At 36.8% G+C, this 14,354-nt stretch overlaps 1 protein-coding gene across 1 annotated transcript; it reads right to left on the bottom strand.

Moving 5' to 3' along the window:
- Positions 1-872: 872 nt before the first annotated feature.
- Positions 873-13,088, bottom strand: DECR1 (2,4-dienoyl-CoA reductase 1). The gene is made up of 10 exons (XM_080580744.1): positions 12,630-13,088; positions 9,712-9,914; positions 8,729-8,786; positions 8,553-8,639; positions 6,861-7,008; positions 5,903-6,002; positions 3,848-3,920; positions 1,542-1,688; positions 1,156-1,218; positions 873-1,063 (listed from the first exon to the last, which is right to left on the bottom strand). The coding sequence occupies exons 1-10, from the start codon at positions 12,924-12,926 to the stop codon at positions 1,004-1,006; spliced, it is 1,236 nt and encodes a 411-aa protein (XP_080436870.1). The 5' UTR covers positions 12,927-13,088; the 3' UTR covers positions 873-1,003.
- Between the last annotated feature and the right edge of the window lie 1,266 nt (positions 13,089-14,354).

Below are 14,354 nucleotides of genomic sequence, written 5' to 3'. Positions count from 1 at the left end.
AACAAAATTTAAAAAAAAAAAAAAAAAAGGCTTGGCTTTCAGGCTGTAAAGGCCAGTGCCTCTTAATTTATTTAAAGAATTCTATCAATTGTTTAAAGGGGGTGGGATAGGGTATGGGGTGCTAACATCAGGCAATCCCCTAATATGGAAAATACAGCATTTTTATAATCATCATCTTATAACTAGTTTGACCCATGTTATTTGTGATGGATGAACTGACTAGGTTCAGAAGTAATGTCATCTTACAGATTCTCCAGTACCACTGAATTCAAATGAAATCTAGGGACTGCCCTCATCTCACACAAACTAAAAATCATTTGCTATTAATATTTCATTTTCAAGAACATTACTTTATTCACACTAAAGACACAGCTACTTAAGAAGGCATTACTAGCCCTTGAATGCCATTTTTAAAGTTTGGCATAAAACAATTAACAGACTGAAAATGTCAAAAAGCCAAGACCAAGATTGTTATATATTTTAAAAATATTTTTAAGTAACCATATCAGTTACATTCCATTTCAGTGTATGTAGTACTTAGTTCTAATGACTTGAAGTTTTGTTATTTGCAGTTTTAGGGCTTATGACTGAAGTGCAAACATTAGGACTTAATTTTTTTTTTCTTCAGATTAACAATTATACTCAGGTACAATGGTTTTCAAATCCTACCGGAGCTACAATATTAAGAAATACTTGCATAGACATGAGAAACCAAAGAATCCTCTGAAATATTCTTTAAAAATGTAGATCATGGCATGGCTACAGAAGACATTAACCATAGAACAATAAAATTTTAATGAACTGTTGGTTTATGACTGATAACTCATTGGAAAAAAACAGATGGAAAAAAACAAGCTATATTCAAAACATGACAATTTCCAAATATTTTATTGAAATCAGCATACAAAAGATTTTTAAGGCTATTTCTCATTTGGTTATTTCTAAATATTCATGAAAAAGTAGTGGTTCATTTCCAGAATTCACCACCATACAGTTAGGTACATTAAGAGCCTTTTGTTTTCCTAATCATTGCTTCCATCATATCCCACTGCTCTTTGGTAACCTAAAAAAGAAAAGAACATTTTATTGGAATTCCATATAATAATTGCATATCCAAGTACATGAACATAAAATAGCAGGGAAGAAATTTAGTACCTTTTTCAACTCATTGAATTCTCCTGCCATAGAAACATATTCTCCACCATCCATTCTAATAACCTAGAGAAAACATAAACAGTATATTTAATAAGTGGTTTTCCTGTAGCATTTCCTTGTTCTGAACTGTGAAAGTCATTTTTATTGATTCAGAACAAAAACTAAAATCCATGCTCAAAATAACGTAATTCAATATTTTTTATGTTCTTCTTTAAAAGTACTAACCACCATACAATACAATTAAAAGGTTAATGATTGCAAAGCTTCAAAGTAACAGTTTTGTTTAATTTCTGAAATACTATACTGTAACCAACATTTTAAAAAACATCAGCAAAACTCATACCATCAGCATGTTGATTTTATAAACAAGATCAACTGTAACTTACTGCTCCATTAACCCAGCTTGCATAGTCACTGCAGAAATAGGCAGCAAGATTTGCTATTTCTTCTACAGTTCCCAGACGGCCACAGGGAATCCTCTCAATCATTTTCTTCTCAAATGCGCCTGTTGGGTCAAGGCGGCTAAAAGCACCCTGAGATTTAAGAGAAACATATGAAAGAAATGTTTTAACTACATTAGAAATTAAAACTAGACAGAAATCTGACTCTATGGAAAATTTAATAAGGAACTTAAAATTTGTGAGCAAAATGTCTACACCATCTACACCAGCAGGATAAAAAAGAATACAGGAAACAAAACAGAATTTATCACTGTTTTACTAATATGCGTCTACTGAGGGTGGCAAGGTGGAATTAAACATTTGGTTGGTATAGTCACCCACCATCTATCCACAAAAAAAAGGAGGGGGGTTGTTTTCAAAAACACCCTTGATATAGACTTGAGGAAATAAACAAGACTCAAAATTGCTGCATAGACAGGGGAGAGGAAGGAGGGGAAATGAGCAGCAGCAAAAGCAACAGAAATTTTATGTGGCACAGAGTATAAAAAAAAAAGATTCAGTTAAATTGTTGCAATAGCTAGAACTAAACTAATTCACTCTACATTTTAATATTTGAATAGCTTAGAACTGAATGGGAAATAGAGTGTTTTGTTCTTCCTGGCTCCTTCACAAGGAAACAAATTCCTCAGGCAAAAATCAGAAACACATTAGTAATGTTTTTCTTAAGTTACTGAAGTTATGAGAGTTAAAGCACACTGTAATTTCTGTAATCATGGCTCTACTCATGCCATTTACATTTTCTATAGACATGTTTTTAAATGCCAATTTATAAGCTGAATAGCATTCCTCTTGTATGCTTCTTCCTTTTCCTAACATGACGTCCAGAAGCATTTTCTGAAGACACAGGTGTAGCCCTTAAGGGGGAAAGCCTTGATTTTGCAATATGCTGGTTTAAGTAATCGAAATCTGCATTTTTGTTTTCAGAGGAATTTGAACTTGGAACCAGTATGACAAACGTAATACTTTACTATGAAAATATAGTGTCTCAAGTGGGAGATATGCTATTAATTTAGATTAAAAAAATAACAGGAGGTAGCATTACTGACATTTAAAGTAGTTATCTTGCCAAAAATTTTGAAATCTGAAAATTAAAGTGATCTTGCCACATGATATAGCACATGCTAAAAATTTATATAGATTCAAAAGGGAACAGGACAAACTAATGGAAGAAAAAAATCCATCAAGATGACTACCATATGAAAAGATACCAGCTGTATCAAACTCTCTGGGCCACAGACTATCAGAGGCTGGAAGCAAAGAATAAATATCATCACATGGCGGTTTGTTTGTTTGTTTGTTTTTTAATACTCTTGACTAAAAATCCACTTGGTACAAAACCTGGAGAACTTTCAGTCTGAGCTGTAATGTTGTTTTAACATTCTTACAACTCTGCTGATACTGTTACTTATCTATCTTTACAGTCAAAAAGGTAAAATTAAGTTGTACAGTGTAGCATCTAAGACTGACAAAACAAAAATGAAAGAAAAGAAACAACCCTTTGCCCCACCCCCCAAAACAACAGCAAAACCAACTGTGGAACATTTTATAGATAGCCATAATACCATTATTAGCTGTTAGAACTCATAACTGTAATATTTGGACTCTATGTGAAAGGGATTCTTCTCTCTTCTCTTGCAGCACTGCTTCCTTTTTTCTTCCTGTTCCAGCTGGTCTGGATTACCTCCTTCAAACCCTTCAATCCTCCTTTTCACTCTTACCAAAGCTTCACATTTTCTTGCTGACTTATTTTTCTCTTTCTAGTTTTGTGCTTTTCAACAAAACTAGTGAGATTCTGTTCTCATACACCTAAAAGAGACTCTGAAATTTCAGAATTGAGATGCTTTGTTTAAGAATTAGGAGTTCAGACAGAAAAAGGCAGTTGTACTCTGCCAAGTATAAGAACTCACTTGACAAATTATGCATGTACATTCTTCAAATCCATATTTAAAAAAGAACATTAAAATATGTTGGTATTTCCCTCCTTCGAAACACTAAGAAAAAGTTTGTTTTATATTAGCATAGTAGAAGGGGCAAGAACAAGTTTCGTAAGTTCAAGAAATTCACGTTACAAATGTATTATTAATAAGTAATGTGTTCAATATTCCAGCAGTCTTGGACTTCTAAGGAAATTATACCCTAACGTAACGGTTATAGAAGGGGTTAGACTATCTTAAAGGTAAGTCTCTACTACAAAGCATATTCAAGGCTGTGTTTCACTTCATGCTATGTACCTTTGTTTTTATTGGACCTGGTTGAATCACATTGAATCTCATGCCATATTTACCCCACTCAGCCGCAAGAGACCTAAAAATTCATTAACAAAACGCATCAATATTTTGAACAATTACTTTAATAATGCTACTCAGTGCATATATATATGTGTGTGTATATATATATATATATATATATTCAAAACCAAATCAAACGTGTAAATACTAAAATTTGAGTCCTGAAACAGGTATTTCCACTTAAGGATTTTTTTCTTGGTTTTGTTGTTCTTAATAAAAACATTTGTAAGTTAAAAAAAAAATAAATCACATTCACAAACAGAGGAATACTGATTTAACATATGCATCATAGATAAAGCAACAGTAAGGAGGGATTCTATCTCTCCCTCCAAGTATAGGTGACTTTGGCACCTAAATGCCTTGACAAACAGCCGTTAGACTACTGTCTTTCTCTGGTAGTTATGACCATCCAGTAAATATAAACATCTCCAGCATTTTCAATGTAGCTCTCACATGTTTTGAAATACCATGAAACAGACCTTAAATACTAAAATGGGACCAGTAGAATAAATTTGTTTTATGCATTTTCTCTGCATAAGCAGTACTTCAGATAGATCATCTACTATGGTGAATGAAGAAACTGTGTCATAACGTCTTGGAAAAATATATGCTTAAGTTCCATTCAGCTCTACGGAACAGAAATTAAAACCATCGCTTATTTCTTCATATTTTTCTTGATACGGAATTCCACTTACTAAACAGCCGCCAAACTATTAAATGCCTTCTGCTGAAATGCAGAGGAGGAACTATTTTCTATCAAAGACTGTCCTATAGCTAACAATGGCAGAAGTCTTTTTGTTTGCTGAGTAACTTGGATGTGACACATTGTTCTGAATTTTAATTGCAGACCTTGATTTAAGATGGTGATAGGAAAAAATTATTTATGAAACTAGCAAAAGTAGACTCCACCCAAACAAAGGGCAAAAGAAAGGTGAAGGTACTATAGACCTTGAACTTTTCCTCAAACAACTGCTTTTAAGTGGTGGTTTGCCTATGAGAGCCAGCAGAGAAAAAAAAAATGCAGAAGAATCTCATTATTGAAACTCTGTAATTGAAATTTTAGAATTTGTTATTGCCAAAAGATGTAGCTCCACTTCCCCACAACAACTTTGCATTTTAACTTCCTTGCATTGACTCCAACGCTCTTCTGGTTCTCTGAGAAGTTTATTCAACTTACAAACCCACAGGAAAAAAAAAAAAAAAAAAGAAAGTCACCCTTTTTATAGTTTTGCTTTCCAGCGAAGTAGCAAGCTTAATAGGCTTAATGTTCTGGTTAAGTGCCACAGCAATGCAAGGCAGAGAGCAAAAGTATGCAGCTGGGAACACCTTTCCCAAAGCACTGAAAGCAAGTTTATGTAACACAAACAACCCCAAGAAAGAAAAAACTGAACAACTAGCGGAGAGTGGCTAAAGGGGATGGGAGAGGAAACATGCTGAGAAAAACACGCACCCCAGTGTGAATGCCACTCATACAGCAGCAAGTGCCTTATGACTTTTTAAAAGGATAATTTATCTTCCAGCATCTGATGCACTTGGGAACCCAGTCTGTTCCACAATCTTTGTAAACAAAAGTACTTCAACCAAAGAAATGCTGACTCCATTGTTATTCTCCTCTTCTAACCACAGCAAATAGGTTTTGGTGAGATTATTCCATTCAAAAGTAATAAAAGTGTTTAAAGTTTACTGAAGACAGCACAGATGAAAATCCCAAGCAGGTAAATTCCTGATAATTACATTTGTTTTTAGACATGTGTGCACAGTTTTCACTTTTTTGCCCTGATAAAAAATATTACAGTAACAAGCAGTTAACATTTCTTTCTGGAAGAAGCTGTCAGCATGCTATTTTCTTGCTAGGATACTGGAGGCTGGAAGGTTCTCTGATGATATAATGGCACGGGAGGACTATATTAATTATACTAACTAGCTTAGCTCGTTTTTTGTATTTATTCTATTGCAAAGAAGTGAAAAGCAGAACAAACATTTTGCTCTATTACTCACTTGCTCATTGCTTCTACACCGGCTTTGGCAGAGGCACTCGGTAACACAAATCCTGAACCACTCTCTGCATAAATTGTTGTAATAGCCAGGAATGCTGCTCCTGGAAGTTGCAAAAACATTTAAAGAAAACAACAAAAAACAACACACACAAAGATCAAACGCTGAACATAGGGTAAAAAGCACCCTCAGCAGTACAGAATTTTGTAGCTGAAGCGTCAGGGAACCATATGGCTCTGGGCTGTAAGCAGATTTTAAGAAAATACAATCTTGGAAGTCCTTTTTATTTCAGTTCCCCCTTTTCCATGAATGTTAGAGTTCTTCCATATAAGTGGAAACAGGTGTTGATTAGGCTCTAAAGCTTAATCTAAACCTTCAGGCTTCTACTGATAATCAACGTATATACATAATATCACTGACTAGAGTGAAGGCCCAAGCTCTTACAGAGCCTTTTTAGAAGCTGCCCTAGCCTAGTAGTTACTAACGGGTATTTTGTTCTAATTTCATCAATATAGCTAGAGCTATTAGTCAAATCCTACACCTGTGAATTTTAATTATTTATATATTAACAAGTTGAGAAGGAAAACGTAAAGTGTTATGATGTTAAGATGTTCATTTAAATAAGCATCACATATTCAGTTGCTTAATGAAACCAAGATATATATAGAAGACCCAAAAGAAAGAAATAACATGCTTTAAACAAAGCCTTATTTTTTTTCCAGTTTTTACAAATTTTTACAATTAGTACAAACTCTGCAATCTACAATAAAATAATTGCTAACCAATCCTACTCTGTGATTTTTAAGTATGGCTTTACTCAAAAAGAACTTTCTAGAAAAGACGTAGTGTTAAAATTGTGGCTACGATACATAATCATATGTAGCCTTACATTGTAACACAAGGAAAGCTAGTAATAATATGTTACAAGGCTTATTTACCATTTATCTCAAATTTAAGGTACCTTTTTGGGCTTTTATGAGTTCCTTTCCAATTTCCAGCGTTACAAAAGCAGTACCATTAAGCACGATATCAGTTATAGTTTTCCATGCATTAGCAGAAAGTCGTTCAGAAGGGGAAATAAAGTTTCCTGCTGCATTGTTTATCACAACCTGAAACAGAAAGAAAAAGAGTTTACTAAAAATAGCTCTTATTGAGAAAAAAGCAGAGAATTTATAAGGAACTTCTTACTGTACCTGGGTAGAACATTAAAAATAGCCTTGGCTTTGGGACTACAGCCTTTTCAAATGGGGTACAGTGTAGGGAAGAGAGAAAATAATCCATCAGAAATTTTAACATCTGCAGCATAGATGTGAAACAGAGAATAGCTGTATTTCCAAACTGTTCTACGTTACTAGGCCGGTACTGAAGAGCTGAAAATTTAGAGGATGACTTAAGTACCTTCCCTACTGTCTCAACTGTGTCCTAACAGAAAAGTTTGTCCCAGATACCCAGACTTACAGTATTCATAGACATACCTGTTGTGCCTGTCACTAAAGAGAAGAACTAGACATTCAATACAGCCTACAATCTCTCTTAAAGGCAAAAAAAAAGTGAAATTGAAGAGACAGGAAATGCTTATAAAGAACAAGATGCGGGCAATATTTATTCAGAAAATTACTGATGTAATAAAACATTAAAAAGAGAGCAAGAAGTCTCCTCCCACTCTACACACACTTAAAACCTGGAGATGATAACATGTTTTGGCCAGAAACTGCAGTAACTAGTAGTCAAAACTACATCTAGAGTAATATGTCTACATATCAGGACAGTGAGCTGGTTTATTTTATATCACTGATACAGCATGCAGCTATGAGAAATACTTTCTCCATGTACTCATGTTTCTCAATGTACTTTCACGCATTTAGAATTCATCAGGTTCTCCTTCATTTTTATATGAAGCTATTGCTGAAAGCAAAATGTCTATAGTAAACAGATGACAGTTTTAAATCTACAGAAAACCATTCTAAATCACACTGAATATCCTTTACGTTGATGTTAACACCCTCATCACACTTTCCAATCAGCTAGCACAATCTGAGTTGCTCTGACTACAATGAAATCAGGATTTATGGCCTATCATTGCTTAGACTCCAATAGACAACAACCCTTCCCAGAGCAAAGGGCTAACATCAATGCTCTGTGTTTTGTGCCAAACTATTAAAAGATGTTTACCTTGACTGAAGATTTTTTCTTCATTTCAGCAGCAGTTAATTTTCAAGTTGGAACCTTCTTTGTGTATTTTAATAAGTCAAGCAAGGACCAAAGATGTTTAGGACTATTTCTGCTTCTAATTTAAGACATTCTATTAATAACCAACAGGTGTTATTAGATACCAGCACAGGTAAAACACCCTTTTCAGGAGGACTTTTGAGCAGTATTCTGTTCACTTAACTAAAAGAATCCCACCGAAACTATTCCACTGCTTACAAATAAACTGTTAGTCCTTAAACCAAGTACAACAACTATTTTAAGAACTATGTAAGAAGTATAGCCGGTTTAGCTGTCAATGTTAGCTTTATCTTGAAGTTCTGCCACTTTTTGTCTAGTCTCTTTAGATTTCATTGATTTTCTATCACAGTCATTTCCTTCATACATATGCAGAGTATTTTCAATAATGAAGACTGCAGATCTTTCCTTTCACTAAAATACTTACATCAGGATGCCCCGCCACTTGAATTAGTTCAGCAACAGCATTCTTAACAGAAACTGGATCTCTCACATCACATTGGATGGCATAGACCTGTGTAACAATGGAAGAAGAAGCATATAAATGCATAAAATCCCTACAACCTATTTAATGTATAACATTCACAATTCTGTAAAATTTACCTTATTCCCTGTTTTTGAAGAAATTTCCTCTGCTGTTCCTTTCAAAACATCAAGCTTCCTAGAAATAAGTATATGACAGTGAATTTCAATTAAATGCAATTGCAATTCAGATAAGAGCTGATTAATTTCTTCAGAGCAAATACAAGCTAAATTTTAAAATATTATTTAATGCATGCACACATATGCGTATTGATTTTCACAAAACGAACTTCAAAATAAAAATTATATTCAGTTACTAACTTTCTGAAAGTTAGATCTAAGTAATTTCGTCTTATTAGTACTTAGAAGTAAATCAGAAGTGTCTGAAGTAGGAGACTAACATTAAACTAGTCAAGTGTAGTACACTAGCAAAATGCTTCCATTCCGAGTACACAATCATAATAAACTTAGCTTTAGCTATTACTCTATTAGTACTTTAGAAGGGACTTATGCATTCAGATTTAAAACTAATATCTGAATCACTACTTAGAAGACCGTCACAACACTTATTTTGATTAAAAATTAGATTGTTTTTCTTGCCTTTACTCTAGTGCTTAGAGAATTATAGCAGGACTATCTTTGCTAAGAATTAAGATGAATGATTGTAATTCTTTATTGCAATTAAAATCTATACGAAGAACACCCACAGTAATACAAGATGTCCACTAATGTCATTCTACTTTGTATTCTCCTTTATGCTATAGCAGAATTTATGTCATACTCTGGGTTATTTTGCTGCCACGTTTCCCGAAGAATTTTTCTGAGTTTAGCTTATTTCTTCCTACTGCTGGTTACGGTGCAGCTCCAACTAAACAATTTCACATTGGACATTTGCACACAGATCAACTGATTTTTGGTATTTATAGTATTACATTATAATTACAAGTGTACTGAAATAAAGTAAACAGAATAAATTTTTCCAGTTGATGAAGAAGAAAACAAAACCAATCCACTCAGCATTCAACACTAAATGAAAGCTCTAAAATGTGTTCGCTAATACTTACCGGCTTGCTATAACACACTTGGCACCCAAACTGGACAAGGCTGTCGTCATGCCTTTGCCAAGCCCAGTACCTCCACCGGTTACAAAGGCTACTTTCCCTTGAAAGGTATTTGGTGGCAACATCACTTTTTGAAGAGGTGAAAAGAATGCAGCCTGCGGTGCATTGCTGTCTTGAAGTAACACATTTGGCCCACGGCTGAAAAACTGGAAGAAAAAAAAGAGTAAGGTTTTTTCTTATTTCCATATACAGGATTGTTACTCAGGATTAGATTTGCTTCTGACAGTGAAGATAACAATCATAACTACCTTCCTATCATTATAAACTGAATGTAAGAATGATTAATTGCATTTGCATCAAGGTGTTTTAGTGTAATACAAATAGTAAACCAGGAACGTACCTGAGCTGTTTTTAGATGTTCCATTCCAACTAAAGAACTATTGAAAAAATATTTTAATCGTGATTTTTATTATTCTGTATATTAGTTATTTTTATGACTGTCACTTTTACTAAGGTATGTGGAAATCCTTCACCAACAAATTATACATTTACAGCAGGATTTAGGCTTCAGATTCAGATACAAATTGTACTTTAAGTATTAGTAGTTTAGCCCTAATAAGTACATGTGATTTTGAAATTACTTATCTATACATTTACAGATTCAAAAGCTTCACTAGCAGTGCCAAGGCTTTGAACCTTTACTACAATGAAACATTACCTTTAACTGGCTTGAATTAGGTAGAATCAAACTCCAAAAGACCTGTCCCAGTAATTTCTGGAGCTGCTAAACAAACTAATGCCATTTTGCAATCTGTGAAACATTAGGTCATTCCAGCATCAGATGGAATCCAGCCCTAAAATAACTACTGAATTAAATACTTCGGCACAGCAGCATTACAGTAAAAATGCAGACTGTCCCAAATTATTTAGAATACAGAAGTTACCTCAATCTGGAGCTGGAAACATTTCTAAGAAAGACAAGACTAGACCATTTTTATAGTGCAAAAAAAAATAATAAAAATAGTAGAACGCATGCTCTGTTTATTTTCTCCAATACTAATTTGTACTTGAGTCCTTGATGTGTCTATTTCACTACAAAAAAAAAAAAGTGTAATTTTAGGAAGACTGCATGCTTACTTTTATATGTTGTTGCAAAAAAAAAGCATAAAATTGTTCAACATGTTTCCAGTTGCCACCAAGAAGAAACGCTATTTTAAAATAGTACAAATATTACAAGTTATTGTTCTAAATACTAATTCAAATTTCTAACTCTGAAGTTAACAGATTGTATTTTTAGCAGTAGTTGAATAATCTGTAGGTGCCATAGGTATGACATCCAGGGATGCAAGTTTCACAGATCTTAAAGTTGGCCTGAGAAAGCGTGCGTGCAAATCTTTTTATGTGATAATACACTTGTGTATGAGTAACACTGGTGAAAACAGACGGAAGAATCATGGAATACACTGCCGATTTAATGGACCTCATGTTCCAAACAAATGATTAAACAGAAACTAAGACTGAGGAAGAATTGGGAGCACTCTGTAGAATAAAATCAAGAAAGTAAAGGTCAAACTAAAGCTGGATTTATCGTGAAACTAAAGCAATGCAGCAAGTCCCACAGCACTTACATTAAATGCATATTTTGGTGATTATTTCTGGAACTTGGACTCCTCAGCTAATATGCAATAGCTTCTCACACACACATGCAAAAATCCATAAACTGTTTTAAGCAATACAAGCAGCTCACATAGAAAAAAAAAAAAGATATTTTTCTGAAATAAAGTTCTACTGATCAGATCTGCCACCAAATGTCTGTAATATACTGATTATTTTTAATTATCCCAACTAAAAACAAATTTGCTTATTTTCACTGAATACCACCATACGCCTAAGGCTCCAGGAAAGAGGTGGGTGAGGATTCTCTTTGAGGATTTCACAGCTCCCTGCTCCCTTTGGGTATGCAGGGACAGATGAGGGCTCTGAAAACCTTCAGTTCATGGCAGACACCCCAAACCAAGATGTCATAGGGAGTCCCCCTGCCCCCAGGATAAGATTACGCCTCCAAAGGTGCTACACGTTGGCCACAGCCCGCTCCTTTACTCACATCACTACAGAAACCGTACAAGCAGCTCTCCTTCTGCTGAAGGAGGAGGAAGCAGGCCACAGCATGGGCTTTAAGATGGCACCAAGATTAATAAATTAACAGCACTGAGTAGCCGGTGAGGTTGGTATGATTCAGCAGTCTTCTCCTGAGGCTGCTACAGTCTCATTAGCAGTTTCACAAAGGGCTTCCTTGACAGGAGTCATTCAATTTAATCTTGCCAGCATTTAAGGTCTAGGCGTTCAATTAAATCTCAGGTGTAAAGAGAAGTATAAATGAGCCAGGAAACAGGGTAAAAACAAAGACACGAAGAGGAGAACAAACAAATCCCCCTCAGCCGGGGGTTGGAAGTAAATCATGAAACTACTACAAAAAGTCCTCCCGGAGGCAGTCAGTTGTAGGAAGCGCTCTGCCTGGGCAGGGCTCGCTAGAAAAGTCCCTCAGCAACACCCACACAGGAACCAGCCGTGTCACTACTTTGACAGCAACATTCGCACTTCAGACAAATTGCACCCCGCAACTCTGCCAACGGGACCAAAGGGCGGTACTGGCACTTCCAGCCCCTGCCGTCCACCCTGAAGGAAAACAGGGGACAAAGGGGCTCTGCGAGGCACTGAGGAGAGGCGGGGGTGTCCTGACCCTTTGGGGGTCCTCCCCCAGCTACCATCAGCCCCTCGACATCGCTCCGGCACGGCGAGGCGGCTCCCCGCGGCTGCGGGCGGCTCTGACACCGCAAGGGCAGCCTGGGCAGAGCGGGTGAGAGGACTGGCGGAGCCCCTCTACGGGCCTGCCCGCACTCGGCTCCCCGGGAGCGCCTTACCCGCCTGCCGCCGGCCAAGGAGAGCGAGGCGCCGCCGCGCGCACCGCTCCGCCACAGCAGCGCCGCTGCCGCCGCCATTTCGTCGAGACTCGGGGGCGGGCGCCGGGCTGTGCGCCTGCTCCGCAGGGCCAGGCGGGGCGGCCGCACCGCGGCTCCCGGGCAGGGGGGAAGGGGGCTGCTGCTGCTCCTGGTGGGGCCGGAAGAGGCGAGTCCGTGGCTGGACAGCAAAATCGGAGCCCCGGCAGCCTCAGGAGCTCGACCCCGCCGGGCGGCGGCTCCTTGCTTGGCTACCGTCATCGCCTCAGGAGCCCGAGCTGCGCTGCAAGGAGCTGATGCGGCGCTTTTCAGTCTCTGTGTTTCATTGGGTTTTGTCTCTCAAATAATTTCTCAATGCATGCTATTTGAAGGACACTAAAATAATAAAAAGTTTAATTTTAATTCATGAAGACTGTCATAGGCTACGCTGAAAGAAGTCTACGTGCCCTCTGTACTATCAGCACGGCTCTTCTCAGGCGCTCTGGTCAGTTCTTGCCAGGTGCTTTTGGGGAAGAGGCATTCTTTATTTAAAAAATATGAAAACAGCTGTGGGGAAACAGTCTGCTAGTTGGGATTCTCAAATGGGGCTGACACCACGCAGCTTGTTTTGGGGTGGGATCGGGCTTAGCACTTTCACAAAGCACTCCCTGGCACAACAGTAGCAGCACTGATGCTCCTCCATCCCACCCAAGACCTGAAACAAGGTGCAATGGGAAGGTTGAAATCCCTCTCCTTCTCATTCCGAATTCACCACTGACAATGGAATCCAGAAAAGGCCTGAGCAGTTTACGAACATTAAGCCCATTAAATCTACAGGGGATTACGAACATTAAATCTACAGGGGATTATTCTGAGATAACAAGACATTTTATTTATTTGTGTAGAGCACATAGACTGGCCAATTGGAAAGGTAATGAATGACTGATACCAACCCTTTTGTACAGCTTGGGTAAAACAGAAAAGCCCATACAGTCATCCCTGGCATCAGAATTAAAATCATAAGACTGTCATCAGCATTCTGTACTAAAAAAAGGATTGAAACGCTTAATGTTTAACGTTCAGAGACTGTTGATGCTCTTGTTTGTCGGTACCGTACATCCTAGAGCATTTAAGATAATTATTAGACTTGTACGCAGGCATTGGGCAGCCAGTGAAGCATTAAGGCCAAGACTCGTAGGAATAGTTGCCACAATATCATTAAAGTTATTTAGTTATTTATCATTACAATATCATTATTTTTCAAGTATCTGGTAGGTGTTAAAAAGCCATTCTAAAATTTTGATAACAGTTTTTCATTCAGATCAGTTCATTCCAACACAGTGAGGCTCAAGAGGTATGTAATCACTGAACAAAGAAAGAAGCATGAAGAATGAGAGTGAAAATAGTTCAAAAGATGCTTTAATATAAACATCCTACACAATATAGAAAGCTTCACTGCAATGAAGCTAACAAGTATGCAGGAACAAACTATAAAAACAAACTTCATTTTTAGGTTATAAGAAAACAGTCTCAAAAGACTAGAAAGCAGACATTAAAAGAAAAAAAAAAACATTAGCACCTGCACGTCTCATGATCTAAAATCTAAGTGAATTTTATGAGGAAATTAAATTGGTATAATAAGTTACTATTCCATTTTATAAATCTTACTTTGGTTTGGGAGATACATCTTTATAAGCTTAGGAAGAGTTT

Source organism: Anser brachyrhynchus (assembly GCF_964034855.1).
Source record: "Anser brachyrhynchus genome assembly, chromosome: 2".
Classification (NCBI taxonomy): Eukaryota; Metazoa; Chordata; class Aves; order Anseriformes; family Anatidae; genus Anser; species Anser brachyrhynchus.
Note: the sequence above shows the minus strand (reverse complement) of the source record. Positions and strands in the feature narration are given on the sequence as shown.

Coding starts and splice junctions, on each gene's coding strand:
- DECR1 (XM_080580744.1), bottom strand. CDS start 12,926: ATGACGGTAGCCAAGCAAGGAGCCGCCGCCCGGCGGGGTCGAGCTCCT. Junction 7,009..8,552: donor AAGTGGCGGGGCATCCTGAT/GTAAGTATTTTA, acceptor TTTCTGTTTCAG/GTTGTGATAAACAATGCAGC. Junction 3,921..5,902: donor GGTGTAGAAGCAATGAGCAA/GTGAGTAATAGA, acceptor ATGAATTTTTAG/GTCTCTTGCGGCTGAGTGGG.